This window comes from Moschus berezovskii, chromosome 15, assembly GCF_049115385.1.
Source record: "Moschus berezovskii isolate FMDL1 chromosome 15, NW_MosBer_1.0, whole genome shotgun sequence".
In the NCBI taxonomy this organism is placed as follows: Eukaryota; Metazoa; Chordata; class Mammalia; order Artiodactyla; family Moschidae; genus Moschus; species Moschus berezovskii.
In genome coordinates this window covers 32,476,058-32,501,839 of record NC_142474.1, presented here as the reverse complement: position 1 = coordinate 32,501,839, position 25,782 = coordinate 32,476,058, and the positions used below count along the sequence as shown (strand labels likewise).

Here is a 25,782-nt window from a genome sequence, read left to right as displayed (position 1 = left end):
CTACCCTGGCTAGGATTCAGAGTCATCTTTCTCTGCTCAGTGTGTCACTTAGCTTAAATTAAGCATCAGAATAGAATCAGAGTCATGTTTACTTTTAAGAACAGCAGTTTGATGCTTAAGAACAGTGAAAAGAAATGCAAAGGATTTTCCATGTGACATACTCTTAAGTGAAACAGGTGTCATTTTGTGGGCTTCAGAGAGCTCTAGCACCGTAGTCCTTTATATCTCAGCACAGAAAAGAATTCAGCAAGAGGCACAGTAATAGGTAAGAAGTGATTTTTAGAATAGGACGCTTTTGACGCTTGCAAGGGGATGGTTGACAGCTACCACGTCTCCAAGAACCTTCTGGGCTACAATTTTATAATCATAGAAAAAGTGGGGAGGGAGAGATCTTCTTTGTGTTTCTGGAGTAAACGTCATGCTTCCATCATCAGCTCCTCCTCTAGATTGAGCAGGAGAGTTTTCTTGTCCCTACATGGTCACACTAGGTCCATATATTATTGTTTTTTTGATGGGTGCAGAGAGCATGTCCTAGCTTACTGAGCTCACTGGGCAAGATGTGGGTCTCATGTCACCATTGTTTTAATGTTTTGGGGTGTGTTTTGTGCTTCTGTTGCATGGTTTTATGGTTAAACAAACCTACTTTCTTGAATAATCATAAACTTACAGGGGTCTGCCATATTCTTTCTATTTACAGTCTCCTAGTGGGATTAACTGTTTAATCACCTGCTTTGTCCCTTTACTCTGTCCCTATCATATAAGGACACTTTCAGGAAAGGATATGGGATAAAGAAAGCTGACTTAGTCTGTTTTAGCTGCTGTGACAAAAATATCATAGACTGGGTAGCTTATAAACAACAAACATTTATTTCTCCATTACAGTTCTGGAGACTGGGAAGTCCAAGATCATGGCACTGGCAGATTTGGTGTCTGGTGAGGGCCTACTTTCTCATAGATGGCTGTCATTTCACTACAACCTCATGTGGCAGGAGGGGCAAGGGGATCTCTCTTGGAGTCTCTTTTTATAAGAGCCTGTTTTATAATCCTGTTCATGAAGGCCCTATCCTTATGACCTAAGTACTTCCCCAAATCCCTCCCTCCTAATACCATCACTTTGGAGGTTTGGATTTTAGCAAGTTGAATTTGGGAAGGACACAACATTCAATCTGTAGCAGAAAATATCTTTTTAAAATACCCTTTAGTCATTGACTATTTGTTGAGAAGGCATGACATACTAAGCAACAGATTCATGATTAAAAAATAAACCACACACAGTCTCTTCCCTCATAGAGTGTATAGCATGGTGGAGAAATAAGGCATTAATCAAGCATCCTCACAAAAAAACCCCATAATTGCAAAACTCTTGATTCCTTGAAGGAGAAAAGAACGTGGTTACTGTGAAGACCACACCCCAGAGCTGACCTCTGGGGGTAGATGTGAATGATAAGTAAGAATAATTAAGGGAGAAAAGCAGTGATCCTGAGATGAAAATATCAGGAACATAAAAGAAATGTGTGTGAAGGAAAATAAATTTGAGTTTGTCTGAAAGGGGGAGTTGGGAGAGAGTGGCCTCTCATGCAGCTAAGGAAATTGTCTAGGCCAGACCATGTAAGTCCTTGTTGGCCAAGTGAAAAATTTCAGCCCTTCTAAAAGTAAAGGCTTTGTGTGTTTAAAAGATTGTCTTCTCTGCCATGTGGAGAATGGATTATAGAGGGCAGAGTGGAATGCAGAGAAACTACAAGAAAGCATTGCTGCCAAGAGGAAAGAGGGAAAAGGGGGGGGTGGTTGCAGGAATGGGCAGGTATGAGAAAATTTGCAGCTGGGCTTTCCTCCTTCCCTCCTAAAAGCTGTACTGGAATGGTTAACAGTTTTGTTGTCTGTCTTCAGTGTATCACAACTGCTATCATTCTTGAAAATGTATATTTCTATCAAAATGCTGTTGCATAAAACTGGGATTTTGCTCCATCTCTGCATCATGAACAGCAAACTTATAGAACTTTCTCCTTAGGTAGCAGGAGAAGTTGAAAATATAAATGTAGCTTGGGTTTAGTTAGGTATTCTTTTCTCAACTAACAGGGAGCATTAGGTGGACTGTACTGATCACCTTGCTCAAACTGCAGGATGCCACTCAGAGAAGCCCAAGAATGCACTCATTTAGAAGTTTCCTTGGCCAGGAATCTCTTCACTAATCACATGTTTTTGATTTGCCACTCTAGCCCTAATAGGCAGCCATTCGTTCTCTTTGGTAATCATTCCACACGAGAAAACCTCAATGCTGGCAACTTTAACTTCCCTTCTGAAGGGCACCTAGTACGCAGCACTGGTCCCAGTGGGAGCTTTGCCAGACACATGGTGAGTGACTTGACTGCCTGGTGCTTAATTGATTTTATTATCAACTGGGGAGGAGGGGAGCTGGATAAATGGAACCTTTCCAATTAGTGAATTGATTTAACCTTAAACTTGAAGTTGTTTTGGTGTAAAAAGTGATTAAAAACTATTTTTATATAAGAGTACTAGGTATGATTTGAAAGCATATTTAATTTTAAAATGTTTGAAAGGAAAAGGATGAAAATACAAGCCAAACTTTAAGATAGCCAATTAATATCAATAGTAGAATAAGAATTTTAAATTAACTTGAAAATGGTCTTTCCAAGCCTCAGTTTATGTCTTGACTGTTACATTTCAAGTGTTGAGAGAGAACTGTCACCTAGAAATCTATATCCAGTGAAAATCCCATTCAGTAATGAGGAGGTAATCAAGACATGCCCAGATGAAAGAAAGCTTAAGAGAATTTGTTACCAGCAGACCTAGCTTAAGAGAATGATTAAAGGGGACTTCCTGGTGGCCCAGTGGCTAAGACTGCACACTCCCAATGCAGAGTGCTTGGGTTCGATTCCTGGTCGGGAAATTAGATCCCACATGTCACAACTCTGAGTTTGGATTCTGCAACTAAGAGTTCACAGGCCATATGTTGCAACTGAGATCCAGAGCAGCCAAATAAATACATAAAAATAAATATTAAAAAAGAATGACTAAAGGAAGTTTGGGAGAAATGGAGAAATGATTTAAAAAGGAAGGACTCTTAGAACAATGAGGATGAAAGAACACAATGATGAAACCAGTACATTTTTTTGTATACTTTAAAATAGTGAATTTTATCTCAAAAAATTACAGAAAAAGAAACCAGCCCCAGTGCACACTCACATTGTGGATGATATAGCCAGTTTCTGTTTTAAGGTCTTTAATACTCCAAAGCCAAAGGGCTTTTACTCATTAATTCAGTAATCCTTATTAAGTGTCTAGTATGTTCCAGTCACTGTGCTAGGTTGAGGAAAATTTTATTTATGGTCCTTGCCTTGGAGAATCTCAGACTAGTAGAAAAGTCAGTGAGGATTGTGCTCTAAAATGTTTGGAGCAATAATTTAGCCATCCATTATACACCTTAGAATGGCTAAAACACTGACAATACCAAATGCTGGAGAGAATGGAGCTTCAGAAACTCTCATTCATTACTGGTGAGAATGCAAAATGATGCAGCCACTTTGGAAGACAGTTTGGCGGTTTCTTACAAAACTAAATGTAGTTTTAGTGTCAGTTATGCTCCTTAGTATTTACCAAAAGAGTTGAAAATTTATGTCCACACAAAAAGCAGCTACACAAGGAATTTATTTATAACATCACTTTTCATAATTGCCAAAACTATCCTTTAGTAAGTGAATGGATAAATAAAACTGTGGTAAATCTATATAGTGGACTGTGTTTCAGTGATAAAAAGAGCTGTCAAGCCATAAGAAGACATGCTGTTGCTGCTGCTGCTGCTTAGTCGCTTCAGTTGTGTCCTATTCTGTGTGACCCTAAGGGCTGCAGCTTGCCAGGCTCCTCTGTCCAAGGGATTCTCTAGACAAGAGTACTAGAGGGTATTGCCATGCCCTCCTCCAGGGTATCTTCCCGACCCAGGGATTGAACCTAGATTAGGGAAGCCCCACAAAAAGACATGAAGGGACCTAAAATGCATATTGCCAAGCTGAAGGAGCCAGGGACTTGCCTGGTGGTCCAGTGGTTAAGAATCTGCCTTGCAATTCAGGAAACGCCAGTTCGATCCCTAGTCTGGGAACTAAGATCCCGTATGTGGTGCCACAACTACTGAGCCTGCACATTCTGGAGCTTGTGTACCACTGCTAGAGAGCCTGAGTGATGCAACTAAGACCTGATGCAGCCAAATAAATAATATATTTTTTTAAATGTTAAGCCCATCTGCAAAGGCTCTGTAGTGTATGATTTCCACTGTGTGACATTCTGGAAAAGGTACAACAATGGAGACAGTACAGTAAAGGGAATTCCCTGGCAGTCCATTGTTTAGGACTCTGCACTCTCACTGCCAAGGGCCTGGGTTCAGTACTTGGACAGGAAACTAAGATCCCACAGGCCATGTGGTACAACCAAAAAAAAAAAAAACCCAGTGGAGATAGTAAAAGATCAGTCATTGCCTGGGGTTTGGGAGGAAAGGAGAATAGATGGATCACAGGGGATTTTTAGGAAAGGGAAATTATTCTGTATGATACTGAAATGATGAGCACATCATTATACATTTGTCAAAATCTATATAAAGTACAGTACAAAGAATGAACCCTAATATAAACGGTTGACTCCAGTTAATAATAATTTATCAGGACTTCCTTGGTGGTCCAGTGGCTGAGACGCCACACTCCCAATCCAGGGGGCCCAATTCCCTAGTCAGGGAACTGGACTCCACATGCCACAACTAAAGATCCCATATGTAACAACTGAGATCCAGAACAGCCAGATGATAAATAAAAATAAATATTTAAAAATAATAATTTATCAATAGTAGTTCATCACTTATAACAAATATTATAAGACAAATAATAGGGGAAATTGTGGAGACAGGGGGAACGAGAGGAGGTAATATGGGAATTCTCTATATGCTTGGATCAGTCTTTCTTTAAACCTAAAACTACTCTAAAAAATAGTCTATTAAACATTTAGCAGATTATTTATACAACTTTTTATAATAATCAGAGTGCTTTATTATACAAATAAGAAAACATAATGAAGTCAAGGAACTTACTTGAGAGCTGGTCCTGGGGTAGTGGGGACCCTAGTTATGAACTTTTATCTTCATTCAGCTCTGTTCCCAGGTGACATACTTATCTTTTCCATTTCTGTGCTATTTGTGAATAATTTACATATTAAATAGGTGATATTAAATCTGCACATTCAGATTATCTGAGCAGTTTTACATTATACATGCAGATCCTATTGTACCAATTTCCTTTTTAGTGTAAACATCAATAAAAGTATTTTGAAGTATAGTCAATTTACAATAGTGTTAGTTTCAGGTGTATAGCACAGTGATTCAGTTATACATACACACACATATGTATATTCTTCAGATTCTCTTCCCTTATAGGTTATTATATTTTGTAATATTGGCTATGCTATACAGTAGGTCCTTGTTATCTATTCTGTATATAGTAATGGGTATATGTTCATCCCAACCTCCTAATTTGTTCCTCCTCCCATCCCTCTTTCCTCTTTGGTGACCATACATTTGTTTTCTATGCCTGTTGGTCTAGTACCATTTGCAAAGTAAGTTTATTTGTATTTTTTTCTTTTTTTGGTTCTACATATAAGCGATAGCATATGATATTTATCTTTCTCTGGCTTACTTCACTTACTGTGATAGTCTCTAGGTCCATCCATGTTGCTGCAAATGGCATTATTTCATCCTTTTTTGGCTGAGTAATAGCCCATTATGTATATATGTACCATGTCTTCTTTATCTATTCATCTGTTGATAGACATTTGTGTTGTTTCAATGTCTTAGCTATTGTAAAGAATCCTGCAGTGAACATTGGAGTGCATGTATCTTTTTCCAGTTAGGATTTTCTCTGGATATGTGCCCAGAAGTACAGGATCATATGGTCGCTCTGTTTATAGTTTTTTGAGGAGCCTCCGTACTATTCTCCATAGTGGCTGTACCAGTTTATATTCCAACCAATAATGTAGCAGGGTTCCATTTTCTCCATAGCCTCTCCAGCATTTATTATTTATACACTTTTGATGATAGCCATACTGATCAATGTGAGGTGATACCTCATTGTAGTTTTGATTTGCATTTCTCTAATTAAATATGTTTGGCATCTTTTCACATGCCTTTGGCCATCTGTATGTCTTATTTGAAGAAATTTTTTCATTATTTAAATCTTTTGTCCATTTTTCATTGAATTGTTTGTTGTTTTGGTATTGATCTGTATGAGCTATTTATATATTTTGGAGATTAATCCCTTGTCAGTTGCATTTAAATAAATTTGCGGTTCATATATGCTTACATAAATTTCTGACATCATCTAAGGAAGCAGGTTTGAAATACATGGCACCTTTAAAAAAAAGCCTTTAGTTAGGGAAAATTTGGAAATCCAAGGAACATGTTGGAAATAAGCCTATTAACCAACAATTAGAATTATGTACATGATTTTTCACTTAGATTCATGACTATGCTGATCATATTCACTATGGTATGATTTAGATTAGTCAGAAGTAAATCTTCATTTCAAATCTATAACTTGGATTACAGAAAAATGCCATTATTTTCTCGTGTGACTCAAACAATGGAGTGAAATAGAAGGAATGGATATTTGTGTTATATTTAGCTATTTTTAATATACTGTACTAATTTCCTTTCCTTTAGTTCTTGTGGTAGCATTTTTGCATTTTGAACCTACTATCCTAGGAACCCCGATGAGATGTTGGATTTTTAAAGGAGAAAAGGACACCCATTTCCATCTCTATAAATGAACAACTAAGCAGGGAAGAAAAATAAGAATTTAAAAATCTAGAGAACTTATTTTCTCTCCTGGAAGGCCTGTGTACAAAGATGAAATACAGATGAAGGTGGGGGCCTGGGTATCACCTCCTTTCCTGAGTTTGTAGCTGCCCCTCCATATCTACATATCGTGTCAACCAAGGTCCTCACTGTGAAAGGTCTGGACTAAATATTATTGACAGTCAAAACCTAGGCACATTTCGTCTTCTTTTCCTTCTAAATTGCTAATTCTTTAGCATCCTGGACTGACCCATCAGCAACCTCACAAAATAGCTGAAGTTAACACAAAAGGTATCTTTGGGAAAACAACAGTTAAAGGTGACCTTTTCCTCTATGCCTTTCAGTTCAGTTCAGTTGCTTAGTCATGTCCGACTCTTTGCGACCCCATGGACTGCAGCACACCAGGCTTCCCTGTCAATCACCAACTCCCAGAGCCTACTCAAACTGAGGTCCATTGCGTCAGATGCCTTTAAAAATTAATAAATCAGCTATTGGTAAAATAAAATGAATTTCTATTAATTATACACTTTTTTAAGTCCCTCCTCCTTTTTTACTTTTTTTTTCTGACATCCAGGTAGTACAGTGTGTTTCACCAAAGGGACCCCTGGCTTGTTCAAGAACATACTTTTTTGGAGCTACTCATGTTCCTTACTTGGGTAAGTCCACGTTAGTTGTCTCATCAGCTTGCCTATTCTCTCATGAACTAGAGATGGACTCAGGGTTTACTACTTTCCTCAGAAATACATTTTATAGCCTCTAATTCCCTCTCTGGTTCCAAGTGGAGAGTTGTGCCTAAGATGTTTCACATAGAATGTATTTCAGGAGGAATAATTATCAGCTTATTATATATTAGGTCTAATCGTATGTAAGACCATGTAATTGATATCAGAGGGAAGGCAAAGATGAGTCAGCTGCAGTTGCAGATAGTGGGAGGAGATATGGGCTGCAGTGGGAACTTGGATGACTCAGCCAGGTGCCTATTATTCCTGTGAGAAAAGTGAGGAAGAGCCACAGTAGAAGGGTACCCATAAGCTGGGAACATTGACAGGAGCAAGTATCAATGCTCTTGAAAGGCTAGGCTGACTGAAGCTGTCCTCCTTGCTGGGCTAACCAGAAGCTACAGACATCCAAAGAGACATGGAGAAGAATAAATGAGGATCCCAGCACTGTTCCACAGAGGAGAGTACATCAGAAACCAGGTTTTCTGAGAGTTACTATGTAAGCTGGGAAATTCTGAACATAGCATGACTTGAGTTGAATTAAGGGGATGAAAAAAAGAGGTAGAACTGATCCTGTTTACTTATACCTTCTTTTTTAAAAAATTAAATATAGAGGCAGAAACTTTCTGAAGCCGAAGATTCCACATGTCTTCTTTGATATTTAGTGGTGATGCTGAGTGTGTTGTCAAGATCATTGTCCAGAGTAAAGGTCTAGGAGGATATTCATAGAAGCTGGGTTTTACTATTATTTGTACTTGTACAGTATTTAACTCAAAAGAAAAAAAATACAGTCCTTGACATCTCCTTCAAAATAGGAAATTCTAGTCTCCTTGTAAAGTGTTTGCTTTTCCTGTAATCTTCTCACATTTGTAATAAATGGTCCTCTTTCACAGGAGATGACAACAAACTGCCCAAGAAAACTGAACAAATGTAAGTCTTCATTTCTATTACATTTTTTCTTTCTCAGAGTTAAGTTACTCAGAAGTTGAGACCATCACATCTACCTCCTTTTGAGATTGACATTGGGTAGGACATTTGGTTTAAGACTGAGCAGAGCTGTGTATTCTCCCAAGATGTCTCAGCCCCTGTCTCTCATTTTGGAGTCTAGGCTAGAAACTGCCAGGTTTGCCATCTGTTCCTCTCTCCAGAACTCAGAGAATTCCTACCTGCATATCCATGCATTTAAATACCATAACTCTTCTTTTTTTCTTTTTTTAAAATGAAGAACCAGGCTTCCTTTTTTTTTTTGGCTGCACTGGGTCTTTGTCCTTACAAAGAATGAGCTTTCTCTAGTTGTGGCAAGCAGGAGAGTTACTCTTGCAGTGTATGGGCTTCTCATTGTTGTGGCTTCTCTTGTTGCAGAGCTTGGGCTGTAGGGCGCATGGGCTTCATTATTTGCGGCTCAGTAGTTAAAGTGCACAGACTGCGTGCTTTTTGGCATGTGGGATCTTCCCGGACCAGGGATTGAACCTGTGTCCCCTGCATTGGCAGGTGGTTTCCTAGCCACTGAACCACCAGGGAAGTCCCACAATAACTCTTCTTAATATGTTTTCTGTATACTTCATTTCATATTAGGGATGTTCCAAAAAATAAAATATCCTGAAACTCACTGGTAGAATCTGTGTGAAACCGTATCTGGTCTGAGAGGTATTTCCTCTGAATCTGACACGCAGGCTTATGGACCAGAACTAAGATCTCAACTCGGGTCATGCAGCCTTAGAAGGGTCTAGTGTTGACCTCCGCACTCTCCTACCCCGCACTCCCATCACTATAGCAGGAAGCCAAAAATAGGAAGTAAACTCATTAATACTTATAGCAGTCTGCTTGGGTTACCCTAACAAAATACCATTTATGGGGTTGCACAGAGTCAGACAACGACTGAAGCAACTTAGCAACAGCAGCAGCAACAAAATACCACAGACTGGGTGGCTTATACAACAGAATTTATTTTCTCACATTCTGGGGGCTAGAAATCAAACATCTCAGTAGCAGCAGAGTTGGATTCTGGTGAGGCTTCTCTCCTTAAGTTGCAGACCACCACCTTCTCATGTGTCCTCACATAGCCTTTCATCTGTGCTCACTGTGGAGAGACAGAAAAGCTTCTGGTATCTTTCCCTCTTACCAGGACACAAATCCTATTGGATTAGGGCCCCACCCTTACGACTGCCTTTAACTTTACCTTTTAAAGGCCCAGCCCTACCTCCAAACATTGAGGGTTAGGGCTTCCATATGGATTTTGGAAAGACATAATCAGTCCATAATAATTCAGGAATCTCTGAATTCCATAAAGGGATTTTCATTCAGAAATATGAACATTAAATAGAATTCTGTTATTACCTAATTAGATAGATATCCTGGCATAAACTAGTTAGGTCTGTGCTTCCCAAAGTTAGGGGAAAGACCACAGAGAGTCATTTAAGGATCTTTTTACAGACACTCGAGAGTAGGACCCATATGGCTTTGTCCAAAACTTATAAAGTAAGATAGTCACACTAGAAAATTTGAAAATAAAGGAAAAAAAATAAGATTAGCTGTAATTCCTCCTCTTTGATACTGCCTATTAGTATCTTAATGTGTATCTTTTTGTTGTTTTTTAATTATACATACAGGTTTTGTGCAGCTGCAGTTACAGTATATATAGTTTTTCGTGTGGGTTTTCTTTATTTTAGCAGCAAGTCAACCACATTCTCATATGTTGATGGATATGTATTGTCTTGCTTTATACCTGCTTGTACTTCTATGCCAGCTGTGCTTCACCATTGCCCTGAATCCTCATTCTGGACCCTTAGACATTTTGCCTAAACCAAATCCATTGGTACTGTACTTCAGAGACGGATATTCAGTGGTGCTTGGGCCCACATCAGGTGATTTGTTAAGTCACAGGGCTAGTGGAACTGGGGCCTAATGAAGTCCTGCTGCTGCTGCTGCTGCTGCGTCACTTCAGTCGTGTCCGACTCTGTGTGACCCCATAGACAGAAGCCCACCAGGGTCCCCCGTCCCTGGGATTCTCCAGGCAAGAGCAGTGGAGTGGGTTGCCATTTCCTTCTCCAATGTATGAAAGTGAAGTCACTCAGTCGTGTCCGACCCTTAGCGACCCCACGGACTGCAGCCTACCAGGCTTCTCCACCCATGGGGTTTTCCAGGCAAGATTACTAGAGTGGCTTGCCATTGCCTTCTCCGAATGGAGTCCTAGTGAAGGCAATAGCAGCACTATCCAGGCATAGAGCAGGCCCTTCCCTAATCATGGGTCTCTGGACTCCTGTCCAGGCCTTTTTATGAGTCAGAAGCCAGGAAGCTTTGTATTGAACTCTTGCCTGAGGGTCTATAGGAGAAAGCCAGGCAGGGTGTCAGCCTGTCTAATGGTACTGAGCGATGTTTGAATTCAGCCGGGTGAGGAAGAGAGGAAGGGTATCTTTATATATTTTTGGCCTCTATAAATCTTTGCTCTTAGAGTAGAGATGTGGAGGCTTCTTGTCATATCTGAAAGTGACCAAGCTCTTGGACAGTGTCCCTGCTGGACACCTTCCTTACCAGGACATACCCCTCTGCTGTAGCCTAGTCAACAATCTTTAGGATATGTTGAACCTTGGAGCCGTCATTTTGTTATGTGTTGTTTCTCATTTTCTTCTACCCAACTCCAGTCTCTTATCTGCAATGAAAAGGTGTGGTATGGAAGCCAAGAAGGAAATTGGCGGTGTGGTGTGGCCCAATGGAAAAGCACAAGGCTAAGAGCAGACCTGAGTTCAATTGTGTCATTTTCTATGGCTTTGGACAACTCATTCCACTGCTATAGGCCCTACTTGTTTTGTCTGTAAGATGAGAATGACCAAATCATTTCTCTGATCCTTCCTGCTATCAAACTCCCTCCTTTTGCCTTCCTTTACCTGTTACAGGATTCTCAGGCTTAAACATAGGCATATTCTTAGATAAGACAGTTACTTGCCAGATACCTCCCTTACATTTTGAGGCCTTGTGAATGAGCCCTTTTTCTCTGCAGGTGGTGGTGGTGGTTTAGTCACTAAGTTGTATCTGACTCTTGGGACCCCATGGACTCTAGCCTGCCAGGCTCCTCTGTCCATGGATTTCCCAGGCAAGAAGACTAGAGTGGGTTTCTGTTTTCTTCTCCAGGAGATCTTCCTGACCCGGGGATCAAACTTGGGTCTCCTGCATTGCAGACGGTACTGAGCCACCAGGGAAGCCCCCTTCTCTCTGTGGTTATCCTAATAAGACCCTGGGTCTCCTCCTGAGGCAATGGTTCTCCACCAAGGGCAATTTTACTGCACCACTCCCACTAGTCCCTTCCCAGCCCCCACCCCCAGGGATATTTGGCAGTTTCTGGAAACATTTTTGTTTGTCACAAATGGGGGTACTACTGAGAGGCCAGGAATGCTTCTGAGTGTCCTATAATACACAGGGCAGACCTCCCAGCAAAGAATTGTTGTTGTTGTTTCATTGGTAAGTTGTGTCCAACTCTTTGCGACCCCGTGGACTTGGCTATCTTCACCAACAAAGAATTAGCTGTCCCAAAATGCAGACTGAAAAACCCTACCCAGTAGGGAACCAGACTGGGATTTTCTAGAGATCTTCATGGCATTCCCCATCTGGCAAAGAAAACACCCTTCTTCTAATAATGGCTTTGGGAAGTGCAAAGTCAGAGAAGAGCAAGATTAGGCAGGGCCAGGGGGTCCTTCCACTTGTCAGGTGTGGTTCTTTCCTTGGTCCTTGTCTTGTCACAGTAAAAGAATTAAAATGACAGACTATAAAGCTCACACAGGCAGGATTTATTAAACAGGCAACATGAAAAATACACTCCCCAAGATGTGAGAGCAGACCTACACCAGAGGAGTGGGTCTCGCCCCATTTTAGGTTTTTCTTTTTATGTCCTTGTTCCCCGCCCCCAAGCAGTGCTCGAAGTCTGATTTGTTTTGCCTCATGTCAGTCAGGGCTTGTATCCAGGACCAGCTAGGGAAAGGGAGCGTGTTGGGCATGTTTTTCCCACCAAAGCTCCTTGCTACAGATTTTCCCTTTGTTCTGTTTTTCGCGGGCTTTTTTAATTCTGTTTTTCATGGGCTTTTTAATTTCTTTATCTGCCTTTTAGTGCCACTTTTTAATCACCATTTTGGACTCTTTACCTAACACCCTCAAAAGTATTCTCTGTTCTTTAAATCTGATGTTTAGAAAGTGGTTTATGGCTGTTGTTGTTCAGTCACTAAGTCATGTCCGATTCTTTTCGACCCAGTGGATGGCAGCTCGCCAGGCTTCCCTGTCCATCACCATCTCCTGGAGTTTGCTAAAGCTCATGTCCATTGAGTCAGAGATGCCATCCAACCTGTTAATTTGCATTTAACTGGAGGCTGTCTTCTCAGTGGGATAATCTCTTTTGTCCCCTGAGGGCTCCTACCCTGAGGTTCCAGTAGCAACCAGACCTTAGCAGGGGAGAAGACTACTTGAAGTTGTGGTGTGGTTGGTTCCGGAGAAGCAGCAAGCAATTCTATGTCTTGACACCTTTCAGGTCCTCCTTGAGGGTCAGAGTACTCATATAGTTTTTGTCAACTAAAAAAAGATGCACAACGTGAGAGTTGTGAGTTATGTTTTATTTGAGGCAAAATGAGGAGTGCAGCCCAGGAGACAGCAGCTCAGACAGCTGAGAGACTGCTCCAAATTGCCAATGGGGGAAGGTCAATGTATATAATTTTTGTGAAGGATGAGTTCAGTGCAGTCAAGCTAACTTTACAAAAGGTTTTCTGCTAGTCACCAGGAGCTGATGTCACCATGAAGGGATTTAGTACTTTTCTAGATGTGAGGACATGCAGGGATTGGGATCAGTTCCTGAAAATATAAATCTAAAGACCTGTTCCACCAATTTCCTTGGAGCAGAGTGCCTCACCTCCACCCTGGACTGCCTTTAGGGCACGTCAAAGGTAACAGCTGCAGCAGCACAGGGTTCAGTCTCTGAAGAGACAGATGGCATATGCCCTTGGCAATTTGTAGTTGACATTTTCTTCTGTTGAATCACAAACAGGGAGGATTGGTCTTTTGAGCAGAATTAAGACAAGCTGATTCTCAGAGTGAAGTAAGTCAGAAAGAGAAAAACAAATATCATATATTAACTCATATATGAAATCTAGAAAAACGATAGTGATGAACCTATTTTCAGGGCAGCACGGGAGACACAGACATACAGAACAGACTTATGGACACAGGGCAGGATGGGGGGTGGGCAGTAGGGAGGAAGTGGAGGGTGGGAGGAATGGAGACAGTAATATAGAAACATGTACATTACCTTATGTAAAATAGATAGCCAATGGGAATTTGCTGTATGATTCAGGGAATTCAACCCGGGGCTCTGTAACAACCTAGAGGGGTGGGATGGGGTGGACGGTGGTAGGGAGATTCAAGGGAAAGGGGACATAGGTATGGTGGTGATGGTTTAGTTGCTAAGTCGTGTCCGACTCTTGCGACTCCATGGATTGTAGCCTGCCAGACTCCTCTGTCAATGGGATTCTCTGGGCAAGAATACTGGAGTGGGTTGCCATTTCCTCTCCAGGACATAGGTATACCTATATAGTATTGTAAACCAATTATCCTTCAATAAAAAATAATTTTTTTTAAAAAAGCTGATTCTTATCATGGTTTAACAAGAGCAAAGTAAAAGTTGAAATGGGGCACATAGCTTTTAAAAGGTCTAGAAATCAACAAATTCTGTTTTTAACCTTTTCTCTGTTTCAAAATCAGTTTCTTAGAGAATGTCATTTTTGTGCATGCAGCTTTTGATGAAACCTTGTGATGCTATAGGTAACCCTTATTTTTTGTTTTTAAAGTAGGCTCTTGTCACAGGTATATGCTACTGTTATTGAGGCTGTTTTGGCTGCCATTGCATGTTATGCTAAAACTTCCAGTCTCATAAAGGTAATTTCAATACCACATTTCTCTTTCCTTAGTTATTTTAATGAGAAACTTCTTATCCATTTGTTTTACCTTTGGACACCTTTTCATACTTAATTTTGTGTGTGAGCTTGGGCACCAGACAAAGAGATGCCTTTAGAGTACTAAGCTTGTGATGCCTGGGACCTCCTGTTGTCTTATGAATGACAGCTGATTAGCAGTTCTTTGTAGGTATCTGATTGTGTTAAAAAAAAAATAATCTATAGTATATTGTTTTATTTAGTAGCTTAAAATGATTTCAAAAGTTAAAAAATTAAGAGAACTATAGATTATTCTGCTATGACTTTTAATAGATCAGTTTGTTTTGAGCTACATAGTTTGTTTTCCTATAATTCTTTGTTTTAAAAAATTAACTAAAGACTAGAAAAGCCAACTTGACTCTCCTTTATAGGCATGTATGTTCTCTTTTTCTAACCATTTTATTTTTTGCTGTTTATGGTTAACCTGCCATGCTGAGTTGGATTCTATATCTGACCCAGTAACAGATGAGATGAGATGGCTTGATTCCTCCCATTGCCAATAGGACCTCTCCTGAAGCAAATCATTTGACATTGGAAAGGTTGTGTTATAGATATCAAAGAGACTCTAAAGATCTTAATGACCCAGACAACTATGGTGGTATGGTCACTTACCTATCACTAGACATCCTGGAGTGTGATGTCAAAGGGGCCGTAGGAAGCTTAACTACAAAGCTAGTGTAGGTGTTGGAATTCCAGCTGAGGTATTTCAAATCCTAAAAGATGATGCTGTGAAAGTGCTCCACTCGATATGCCAGCAAATTTGGAAAACTCAGCAGTGGCCACGTGACTGAAAAAGGTCAGTTTTCATTCCAGTCTCAATGGGATTGGGATTGCCAATGAAGGGCAGTGCCAAAGAATGTCCAAACTACCATCCTATTGAATTCATTTCGCATGCTAGTAAGATTATGCTCAAAATCCTTCAAGCCAGTCTTCAGCAGTATATGAACCAAGAACTTCCAGATATACAAGCTGGGTTTCAAAGAGGCAGAGGAACCAGAAATCAAACTGCCAACATTCATTGGATCATAGAGAAAGCAAGTGAATTCCAGTAAAATGTCTACTTCTGCTTCATTGATCATGCTAAAGCCTTTGACTGTGTGGATCAGAGCACACTGGAAATTCTTAAAGAGATAGGAATACCAGACTACCTTACCTGTCCCTTGAGAAACCTGTATGCATGTCAAAAAGCAACAGTTAGAACTGGACTTGAACAACTGACTGCCTCAAAATTGGGAAAGGATTATGACAAGGCTGTATACTGTCATCCTGCTTATTTTACTTCCAATCAGAGTACATCATGCAAAATGCTGGGCTGGATAAATCACAAGCTGGAATCAAGATTTCTGGGAGAAAGATCCAACAGCCTCAGATATGCAGATGATGCCACTCTAATCGCAGAAAGTAAAGAACTAAAGAGCATCTTGATGAGGGTGAAAGAAGAGAATGAAAAAGCTGGCTTAAAACTCAAGATTAAAAAAACTAAGATCACAGCATCCAGTCCCATCACTTTATGCCAAATAGAAGGGGAAAAAGTGGAAGCAGTGACAGATTTTATTTTTTTGGGCTCCAGAATCACTGCAGATGGTGACTGCAGCTATGAAATTAAAAGATGCTTGCTGCTTGGAAGGAAAACTATTGCAGACCTAGAGAGGGTATTAAAAAGCAGAGAAATCACGTTGCTGACTAAGGTCCATCTAGTCAAAGTGTGGTTTTTCCAGTAGTCTTACGGATGTGAGAGTTGGACCATAAAGAAAGCTGAGCACCACAGTATTGATGTTTTTGAACTGTGGTGCTGGAGAAGACTCTTTAGAGTCCCTTTGAGACCAGGGAGGTCAAACCAGTCAATCCTAAAGGAAATGAATGCTGAATATTCATTGGAAGAACTGATGCTGAATCTCTAGTACTTTGGCCACCTGATGCAAAGGGCCTATTCATTGGAAAAGACCTTGATGCTGGGAAATATTGAAGGCACAAGAGAAGGGAATGGCAGAGGATGAGATGATTAGGTAACATCACCGACTCAATGGACATGAATTTGAGCAATCTTCAGGAAATAGTGAAGGATAGGGGAACCTGGCATGCTGGAATCCTGGGGTCACAAAGAGTCAGACACTACTTAGCGACTGAACAACATATGAACCCACCCTGAACCAACCAGGCACCTGTTCCCTTTAACAAGATGTTTTCACTTTAGTTTATTGATATATACAGGTAGTCAGGCAAAGAGGATGGGCAGTGTTCTCCTGGCTAAATGTGAAAAGGGCCCTTTCCTCACAGCTGAATGTATTCTTTCCTGCTGTGAAAGCTAATTGTCTCTATTTTATTACTGTTTTTACAGGCCAAGGAGGTAGCTGAGCAGACCCTGGGATCTGGGTTAAATTCCGTTGAGTTGATGCAATTTAAGGCAGCTCTACGGTAAGCAGTGGCCTATATTATCAATAAAAACTTTTATTTAATGTTTGTGTTTTTAAAACTTTTTCCCGTGTATTCGATATTCTGTCTCCCCTTTGGGAGGGTAAATCATTAATATATGAAGGAGAGTCTTTCATGATCGGGGCTTTATGAGAAGCCAAGGATGGAGGAACTGTTTCAGAATCAGACACGCTGGTTAGGCTGGAATGGGAGACATATCAGTGCTAGAAGAGACAGATGTGGATTCCAAGGTTAAAAAGATGAAGCTGGGGACATGAATGGTGAGGTTTGTTAGTGGTGATGATAAAGGGCCTTGAGCACATGAAAATGGTCACTGCTTAGAAGAGAGTTGTCCTAGGCCTTATCTGCCTCTCAGATGGTAAAAACCCCTGAGCCTGGCCATGTCTCAGCATCTAAGTGATCTAGGAATTTGGCTTCCTGGCAGTCTTGTCATCACTCACCTGGCATGTCACAGTGGATCTCTGTGTAGTCTTTGTCCATAGCTAACCCTTCAGGAACCCAGTCCACTCAACCTTCTGTCCCATATTAGGACCGTTTAGTATACTTTTTTTGCAGAGGAGTCAAAAGACACCAATATTAGAAAGTTTAAGAATATTTATGGGGGATGGAGGGGAAAGGTATCTTCATGGTGGCTCAGAGGTAAATTAATCTGCCTGCTAGTGCAGGAGACATAGATGTGACTCTTGGTCTGGGATGATCCCACATACCTTGGAGCAATTAAGCCTGTGTGCCACAACTACTGAGCCTTTGCTTCTAGAGCCCAAGAGCCACAATTACTGAAGCCCAGCTGCCCTAGAGCTTGTTCTCCACAACAAGAGAAGCCCTTTCAATGAGAAGCCTGCACACCACAGCTAGAAAAAAATCCCATGAAGCAATTAAGGTCCAGAACAGCCAAAAATAAAATAGCTAATAGATTAAAATACTTCTGGAGGGACTTAATGCAGGGAGCCCAGGTTCTATGCCTGGTCAAGGAACTAGATTCCACGTGCTTCAACAAAGATGGAAGATTCCATGTGCTGCAACTAAGCACAGCCAAGCAAATAAATATTTTTTAAAAATAAATAACGTTTCTGGGATGTGCCCTGTGATACCTCAGCTCCATGCCCCACATTTTCTTATATATCTACAGCCCTAAGTAGTGAGAAGGAACATTTAGAAAACTAGGTCAGTTAATAAGCTAACAGGAATTCTTTTGCTACAGCTCCAGGAGTGGGAATGAGCCAGAACTCTTTGAAAGCTTTAGGCTTGCTTAAGGTTTCTCGTCCTTTTTTCTGGGTCCTGTGGCTCATGTCTCTGGCCATAAAGGGAGAAGGCTAGAGGAAGTTTGGACTCTTAAGGCTATGTGCTGACCAGTACTATCTGTTCCTGGCAGACTTGAGATTAGCAAATTCTCCCAAGAGGAACACGGGCAGTTAGCATATGACTGACCAGTATTTGTTAGAGCAAAAAAATAAACTTAATTCAATTTAGAAACTTTCTTTTACAAAAAGAGTTGATGCCAAAAGGGTTATCTGGTTATTCCTCAGTTTTGAAGTCCTGACTTGATTATACAGCAGCAATTGATTGTGGGTAGCAGACTGGCTCTGAGCAGGGATGGCAGCTTGACTGCAAAGATGTTGAAGAGAGGAATAGGATCAGGAGAATATGTCAGGGAAGTGGGCCAGAGGCCTGGGGCACATAGAGGTTCTCTCAATCTGTCATGGGCAGTAGTCACGTAGTTCTCTCCTGCTCTGTCCAAAAGTCAAGATAGTCCTGAGAATCTCCACAGAGTCAGACACTAGCCCTACATTTGCTGATGGCATGAAACCCTAGGGTATGTAGGGACATCACATATCTCACTGGGGCTATGAGGGCCCAGCACAGGTGATTGCAGTGGCAGATGTTTAGAGAGCTTGCCACACAGTGGTTGCAAAAGCAGACTGACTTTTGTTTTATTTTGTTTTGGGTCTACAGCTCCAAGATGGCTTTTCATATACATGCTGTGAATAATCAGGGAAGGTAAGTATGTGTTTATGGTGTGTCCTTATTTGGGGCAAGTTTTAAGAGCAAAATAAGAGAGGCTACCGTGTAACTGCTACCATGAATGATCTTTTTACCCTTCCACACCTGGCAGTGGCATCACTCCAGGGCTGGGCTCAAAGCTGGGTGTGCTCAGCTGAGACCACTCTAACCTGACTGCTTCCCACGGAAAGAATAGAGTAGGGTTGGGGGTGGATCCGATTCCGTCTGAGTGGAATTTTGCATACATGCAACCCAGTGTTTTGAAAAAGAGATTTAAGTGTGTGAGTTGCTTGCAAGTTGAAAAATAGAGAACATTATAAATCTAATACATGTCTCTCCCATCAATTTGCTTTTCTAGAATCGTGCCTCTGGATAGTGAAGATAGCTTGTACTTTGTGAAGACGGTAAGTAGAGCTGTTAAAGGTCAATTGGCAGGGAATGGCCTATAAAGGACATCTACAAGGGGTGAGGTGGAAGTAGGTAGGAGTCTTAGGTAGCCCACTGGAGAAAGCTAGTTGTGTTCAGTACTCTTCCAGCCGTAGCAGTGATGAACCTGTGCTTTCTGAGGGTGCCAGGCAGCTGTACCAGGCTTAGCACATCCACATGTCTGTGTCTAGGCACCCCTTGGTGTAATCTTAGCTGAAGGGGAGGGTGAGGGGGCACCGGGGGATGGTAAGTATCTCTTCCTGAGGTTTGGAAGGCTTCTTTCAAGTGGCTGAGATTTCTCTGACCTCACATGGAAATGGGAGCTGAGGACAAGCCTCCCTCAGCACAGACCAGGTTTTCACTGGCTTCTCTGTGTTCCAAGGCTTGTTGATGCCCTTATTTAAGAGGAGCTGTGGAAATAAAAACAAACATAAAAAAAAAAAAGGTGAAATGGGGTAGTCAGAGCAGAGCTTTCTGACCTCTCTACTGATGGGCCAGGGGAATGGATTTAGAGATGCAAAAATATTGGTCCCTGGGGTGGTCTTCAGCAGCCAGTTTCTAGACTAGCTGCTCCCAGCCACATCCGAATCCTCTGTGTATCCTGCCCCAGTGCATCCTGATAGAAAGAAAATTGGCAAGCAGTGCATAAGAGGATGGTGGACATCCAGCCAAGATTCCGGTGGTAGTATATGTGGGTACAAGTTATACCTTATGTCCGTTCTGTGGCTCCTGCCTGAACTTTAATTTCAGTGAGATTTTGATCATGGGGAACTGGGTGCACAGGTGTGGATGACTTGGAAAAAATGCATGCCCATTGCCGTCATCAGTGGACAAGCAGTAGTGTTATCTACAGAGAGTAGTCCACCACGAGTAATTTTTTAAGGTTGTGAGTAGTTTCTGTTTTTATAATGCACCTGCTCCCTGTCTGTGTCAGCATTTTGTGTTGTTGTTCTTTTAGAACTAATTGAGACTTTTTTGTAACGTTATTAAGACTGGAAAATGAATACTTTTTGATGCTTAGGTAAATATTTCTTTGTCTCCTTGCTAGACTTGCTAGATTCCCTTACTTCTCTTCTTAGACTCTTATGCAGTGCTCTGGGAGGTGTTTGCACTGGAGTAGGTGATTAGGAGTCCAGTACTGAGTTAAGTCGGAGAAGGCAATGGCAAGCCACTCCAGTACTCTTGCCTAGAAAATCCCATGGATGGAGGAGCCTGGTAGGCTGCAGTCTGTGGAGTCGCTAAGGGTCAGACACGACTGAGCGACTTTACTTTCACTTTTTACTTTCACACATTGGAGAAGGAAATGGCAACCCACTCCAGTGTTCTTGCCTGGAAAATCCCAGGGACGGGGGACCCTGGTGGGCTTCCGTCTGTGGGGTCACACAGAGTCGGACACGACTGAAGTGACTTAGCAGCAGCAGCAGCAACTGAGTTAAGTACGCATTCAGCAGCAGCTAATGAAATAGGAAAGAAAAAGTAGGATGTTGGTGCTTTCTGTCCAAATCCTGTCCTCCTTTCCAGGCAGAGATGAAGTTCTGCCTCTTCGTTTAAGCCTTCCCTACTGATTTCTCCCTACAAGTACTGTATTCTTAGAGTACTCGAAAGTTACACTACATAAATTAGTGAGTAATTCTGTAGTGTGTCACATGTTGACTTATGTGTAGGAATGCTCTTATCTCTCCAACTTTACATTATGGGTTTCCTGAGGACAGGAACTATGTTTCATATTTTTTCTATCCCCTTGCCACATACGGAAAGTAGGTAGCAAGTGCCTAAAAAATACTACATATATTCTTTTTAGTGTCCTGTCTCCCCTTCCTGAACTCCAGAGGCCAGATAAGAAAGTGGGGATTAGGAGCTACAGGATTTGTCTTTCTAATTGATCTGGGAACCTAATTGATCATTGTCACGTAAGAGGAACCATGTAGCCCAGGATGGTTCTGTGTCTTCAGATATTCAAAATTCTTTGAAACAAATTTAAATAAACCTTGGCTCAGATGGTAAAACGTCTGCCTGCAGTGGCGGAGACCCAGGTTCAATCCCTGGGTCGGGAAGATCCTCTGGAGAAGAAAATGGCAACCCACTCCAGTACTCTTGCCTGGAAAATTCCATGGACGGAAGAGCCTGGTAGGCTACAGTCCATGGGGTCACAAAGAGGCAGATACGACTGAGTGACTTCACTTCACTTCTAGTTGTTACGCCTAATAAGAAAGTTAACAAAAATATAAAGCCTACCTGTCAGTTTTATGTATTTCTTTATCATGACAACATGGATGAATAAGGACTTTGTGGGTTTCTTTTTTTTCCTTTCAACTCTTCTGCCACTTTTTTTTTTTTTGAGAGTCTGTCAGTCCCTTCTGTAGGCCATGGTCTTTTGTCTCTGTCCTACGGGTAGAGCAGGGTCCCACACAAGGACATCAAGATACAAAAATTAATTCAAGTTTCAGGAGCCAAGTACCTGGTCATTCAGCAATGTCAGGCCAGGAGGGGCAGGAACCTGGGACGGCTTATCGTGCAACTTATTTTGTATCCCTCACCAGATCTTCACAGTCATCTCAGACTCCAGCTCATCTCAGACTTCAACTCTGGCTTATACCATTTTCTACATTTCCTCTGCTAGATTGTCCTCAGAATTATTTTATTTTCACTAGTTTTAAACTAAATTAGAACCTTCTTACCAGCCATTCAGGAGCTTTCTCTGAATTGTTCCAGGTTTTTTTTTCCCCTGACCTATATAAGACTCTTATTTTTATTTGTCTTGGCCATAAAAGCTTGAACAGCTTTCTTTTAATTTTTTGGTCCTGAAAGGAGTGTTTGGATGTTTTGACATGTAGCCAAAAGTATCTGTGAAAACCTGTATCTTAATTTCCAGATTTGTTCAGAACTTGAGCCAAAACCAAAGAAGGAATGCATAACCATGTGGACTTAGTAGAATGTGACAGTGGTCACAGTTAAGAAAGGCTGTTACATTGCTTTTCAGGCAGGAGAAGCAATTTGAGGGAATTTATTGAAACATAAAGATATTCTTCTTGTAGCCCAAGTGTGCCTTTGACCTAGGAGCAATTGCAAGGAAGCCTTGGTGATCCTGAAGTCATCTCCCAGTTTGAGATGCATTTCAAGATAACTTGAGTTTTCCCTAGAAATTCTCGAGTATTTTTTTGCCATGTGGCTTAGTATTTTGTGGTCTATTTCTTGTGGATCTTTCCCTGCGTGTTTTGGACTGACAATTGGTCTAACTCTGGTTTCTCATTTGATATAGGCTTGTATGGCCATCTATGACATTCCTGACTTGCTGGGAGGAAGGGGGTGCTTAGGATCTGTGGTGTTTTCAGAATCATTTTTGACATCTCAGATCTTGGTTAAAGAAAAAGGTAAGTGTGTGTCATCTTTGGAAAACAAAACTTGAACTTGCTTATATATATGTGTGTGTGTGTGTATGTATATATATATTTGGCAAAATAAACCATAGTCTAAATCAAAAGACCAGGAATAAACTGGTGAAAATATTAGAATACTTAACAATAAATAAAGAGTGTATTTCCTAATTTATGAAGCGCTTTTACAAATTAATATGAAAAAAACAAGCTACCCAGTGGTAAATGGGCAAAAAATATGAGCAGGCAGTTCACCAGAGTGTAAAATAAAACAAATTTTAAAATAATATATATATTTTTTAATGTTTATACACACACACATGTACATAAGTGGCCCCTGAACACAGGTTTAAACTACACAGATTTTTTTCAACAGGTATATACTACAGAACTACATATTCCATGGTTGGTTGAATTCATGGATGTGGAACCATGGATATGGAGGGCTGACTGTAAAGTTACTCATGGATTTTCAACTGTGTAGAAGGTCAGCTCCACTAGCCCCCACACTGTTCAAGGGTCCACTGTGTGTGTATGAATATGAATTTGTACAGCCTTACTAGTAGTCAGGAAAAATAATTTGAAGCAATAGTTAGATCCAGTTTTTTTTGCTACCATCCATTATGGTAGCAAAATATTCTAGAGAATGATATTATCCAGTGCTTGATGACCTTGATAATTTTTGTTTGGTTTTTTAATATAAACACCTGTACTACCTTGACAAAAATTAAAAGCATAGATTGAAAAGGACTCTGTATTTAAATATGTATTTCTGTTTGTCTTAAAAAGAGTAATCACATGAAGAAGCCTTTCTCCATCCCCTCATTAGGCTCTTGTCCCCACATGAGGAATTCATTTTCTGAAGGCATCAGACCTTGTATCCTAATAAGAGGAGCTCTCACTCTTGAGGATGGGAAGCAGTCGGGGGCCTGCAAGGTGGGCTCTGGTGGTGGGCAGTAACCGATATGTCTGTGGTCTTCCTGCAGATGGCACTGTTATCACAGAAACCAGCTTTATAATCCTGACAGCTGCCATACCCAGATTCTGCTGCTGGCTGGTTAGTGTCATTCATCGGGTGAAAATGAAGATAAACGTGGAGAAACTGGGGAGAACGTTTAAGGAAGAGTCTCTGGTGGGATGTCAAATCCTGACCTAACCACTGTTCAGGAATAGAAGTTTTAATCTCTGCTCTTTTTCTTTATACAAACGACTCTAAATTCGTTAACTTGTAATCTGGGGAAGGTTCCAAAAGAAAGTAACTAAATTATCTGGGTCCCTGTTAAATTGTCAAGGAAAGAAATTAATATCCTCATTTTACAGATGAGGAGCCTGAGGTTTAGAAATTTCCCAACCTGTCCAGGATCACACAGGAAGTGAGAAGTGGATCATGTGCTCCCTTTTCTGTCAAAATGGTTGCTGCTGAGTTTTTACAACCATGTCTCTACATGTGGAAAGGTCCCATCTTCATCTGTGGGACTTGGTCTGAATCTCTGGTGCCTTGTGACACAAAGTACTAGTAATGGTCTTAAGTACCTATTTCAGAATTTGTTTATATTCCGTTTCTACAATTCTGAACTGAATAAAGACAAGCAAAAATCATCCTCTAATGTGAACATGTTTAAATGAGAACACATTCAAAATATTTCAGTATGTTCTCTTTCCTTCATCCCTAAAATTAGTTTTCTCCAAAATGAAATGTAAGTTGAGACTAACATACTATCCCCATGTAACGTAGGCTCATTTAGCTGGACTTCATGTCCCTGTGAGGGAGCCTACCATGACCTGGTGCTCTGCACTTGGTATCCAGCAACCAGGTATCCAGCCATCAGGGCCTGAGAACCCTGGATTTGATAGAGAGACTGCTCTCTTAGAAATATGTGAACACGGAGAAACCTAGCAAGAGATTTTGCCCTTGAAGCAGTGAATTTAAAATCTGTACTCCTTTTGGACACAGGTAGAAGATATTGAAGTAAAATTGTCTGAGAAAACCCAGCAGTCAGTTCTGGTAAGCAGCCTTCTTATTCTTAATGTTATCAAGATGAAATGTAAGCAATTTATAAAAACAATTTAACATATTTCATCTTGCTGCTAATCTAAGGGTTCTGTACGTCCTTGTCTCAATTCCTGTTTGTATTCTTCCCCTTCAGAGCAGAACTCTAGAAATAACCATGTATGGAGTACACAAGAGGGATTCTTTCTGCCATTTAAACCTTTCAGTGTTTTTTCAAAATCTCTCAGAACTTTTAGAAGCAGTTCTCAAATTGAGACATATAGAACTGAAGGTCAAGGCTTTAGGCCAAGGAGAAGCCACCTCTGTTATCAGAGGATATAAATTTACTGGAACATGGACAAACATTGCAGATCATGGTGCCTAGACTGAGAGAACCTTAACATTCTTTTTCTCAGCACAAGTCACAGGTGCCAGTAATATGGCAAAGATGCCAAGAAGTGCCAAGAACCGGAAGAGAAGTTGAGTATATCTGAGGCTGACTTAGCAGCTTTTGTAGACATACAAACTTGGACAAAACTTTTGTTTCTGTGAATGTTTATGCTGTAAATCACCTGCTCTTTGTGTTTGTTTTATCAAGGGAGATGAGTGTTTCCTGGGTACTTTTCTAACTAGAGGAGAAGGAGCATACCTTTATTCTAGTAATTCACGATCTTGGCCTGAAGAAGGTGAGCAGCTCTGACTTTTCTGTTTTTGACTCTGTCTGGGTCCCTCTTTCACAGGTTTTGACATGAATGTTGTAATTAATGATACTTGTGATATTTGAAAAAACTTTTGAGTGTAGAAGTGTTTTCCCACAGCTTTTCTCTTTTGATCTGTCCATTTTTCAGATGAGGAAACTTGTGCTAAAAAGGACTGCCACCACAACTGCACTGGTCCTCTTGTTGCTGCTGAGGATTGCTCTCAGGATGGGCTAGAGCAGCAGCATGTCCAGAAATAGGTTCTGTTGGGCCAAAACAAAATCTGGATTAGTTTTTTACAGCTGTGTAACAAATCACCACAAATTTCA

General features: G+C 40.9%; 1 protein-coding gene across 2 annotated transcripts in view; it reads left to right on the top strand.

The window, feature by feature from the left end:
* The window catches only part of DNAAF9 (dynein axonemal assembly factor 9), a 172,357-nt gene that overhangs the window by 74,373 nt on the left and 72,202 nt on the right, over positions 1-25,782 (top strand). Inside the window, exons 10-20 of one of the 2 annotated variants that reach the window (XM_055432434.2) lie at positions 2,217-2,352; positions 7,422-7,503; positions 8,460-8,496; positions 14,391-14,475; positions 16,870-16,946; positions 18,918-18,962; positions 19,324-19,369; positions 22,651-22,762; positions 23,752-23,822; positions 24,720-24,770; positions 25,354-25,441. In XM_055432434.2, coding sequence (XP_055288409.1) covers positions 2,217-2,352; positions 7,422-7,503; positions 8,460-8,496; positions 14,391-14,475; positions 16,870-16,946; positions 18,918-18,962; positions 19,324-19,369; positions 22,651-22,762; positions 23,752-23,822; positions 24,720-24,770; positions 25,354-25,441 — 830 coding nt within the window. Of the gene's footprint in view, positions 1-2,216; positions 2,353-7,421; positions 7,504-8,459; positions 8,497-14,387; positions 14,476-16,869; positions 16,947-18,917; positions 18,963-19,323; positions 19,370-22,650; positions 22,763-23,751; positions 23,823-24,719; positions 24,771-25,353; positions 25,442-25,782 lie in introns of both variants that reach the window. The other variant, XM_055432427.2, reaches the window with a different exon arrangement.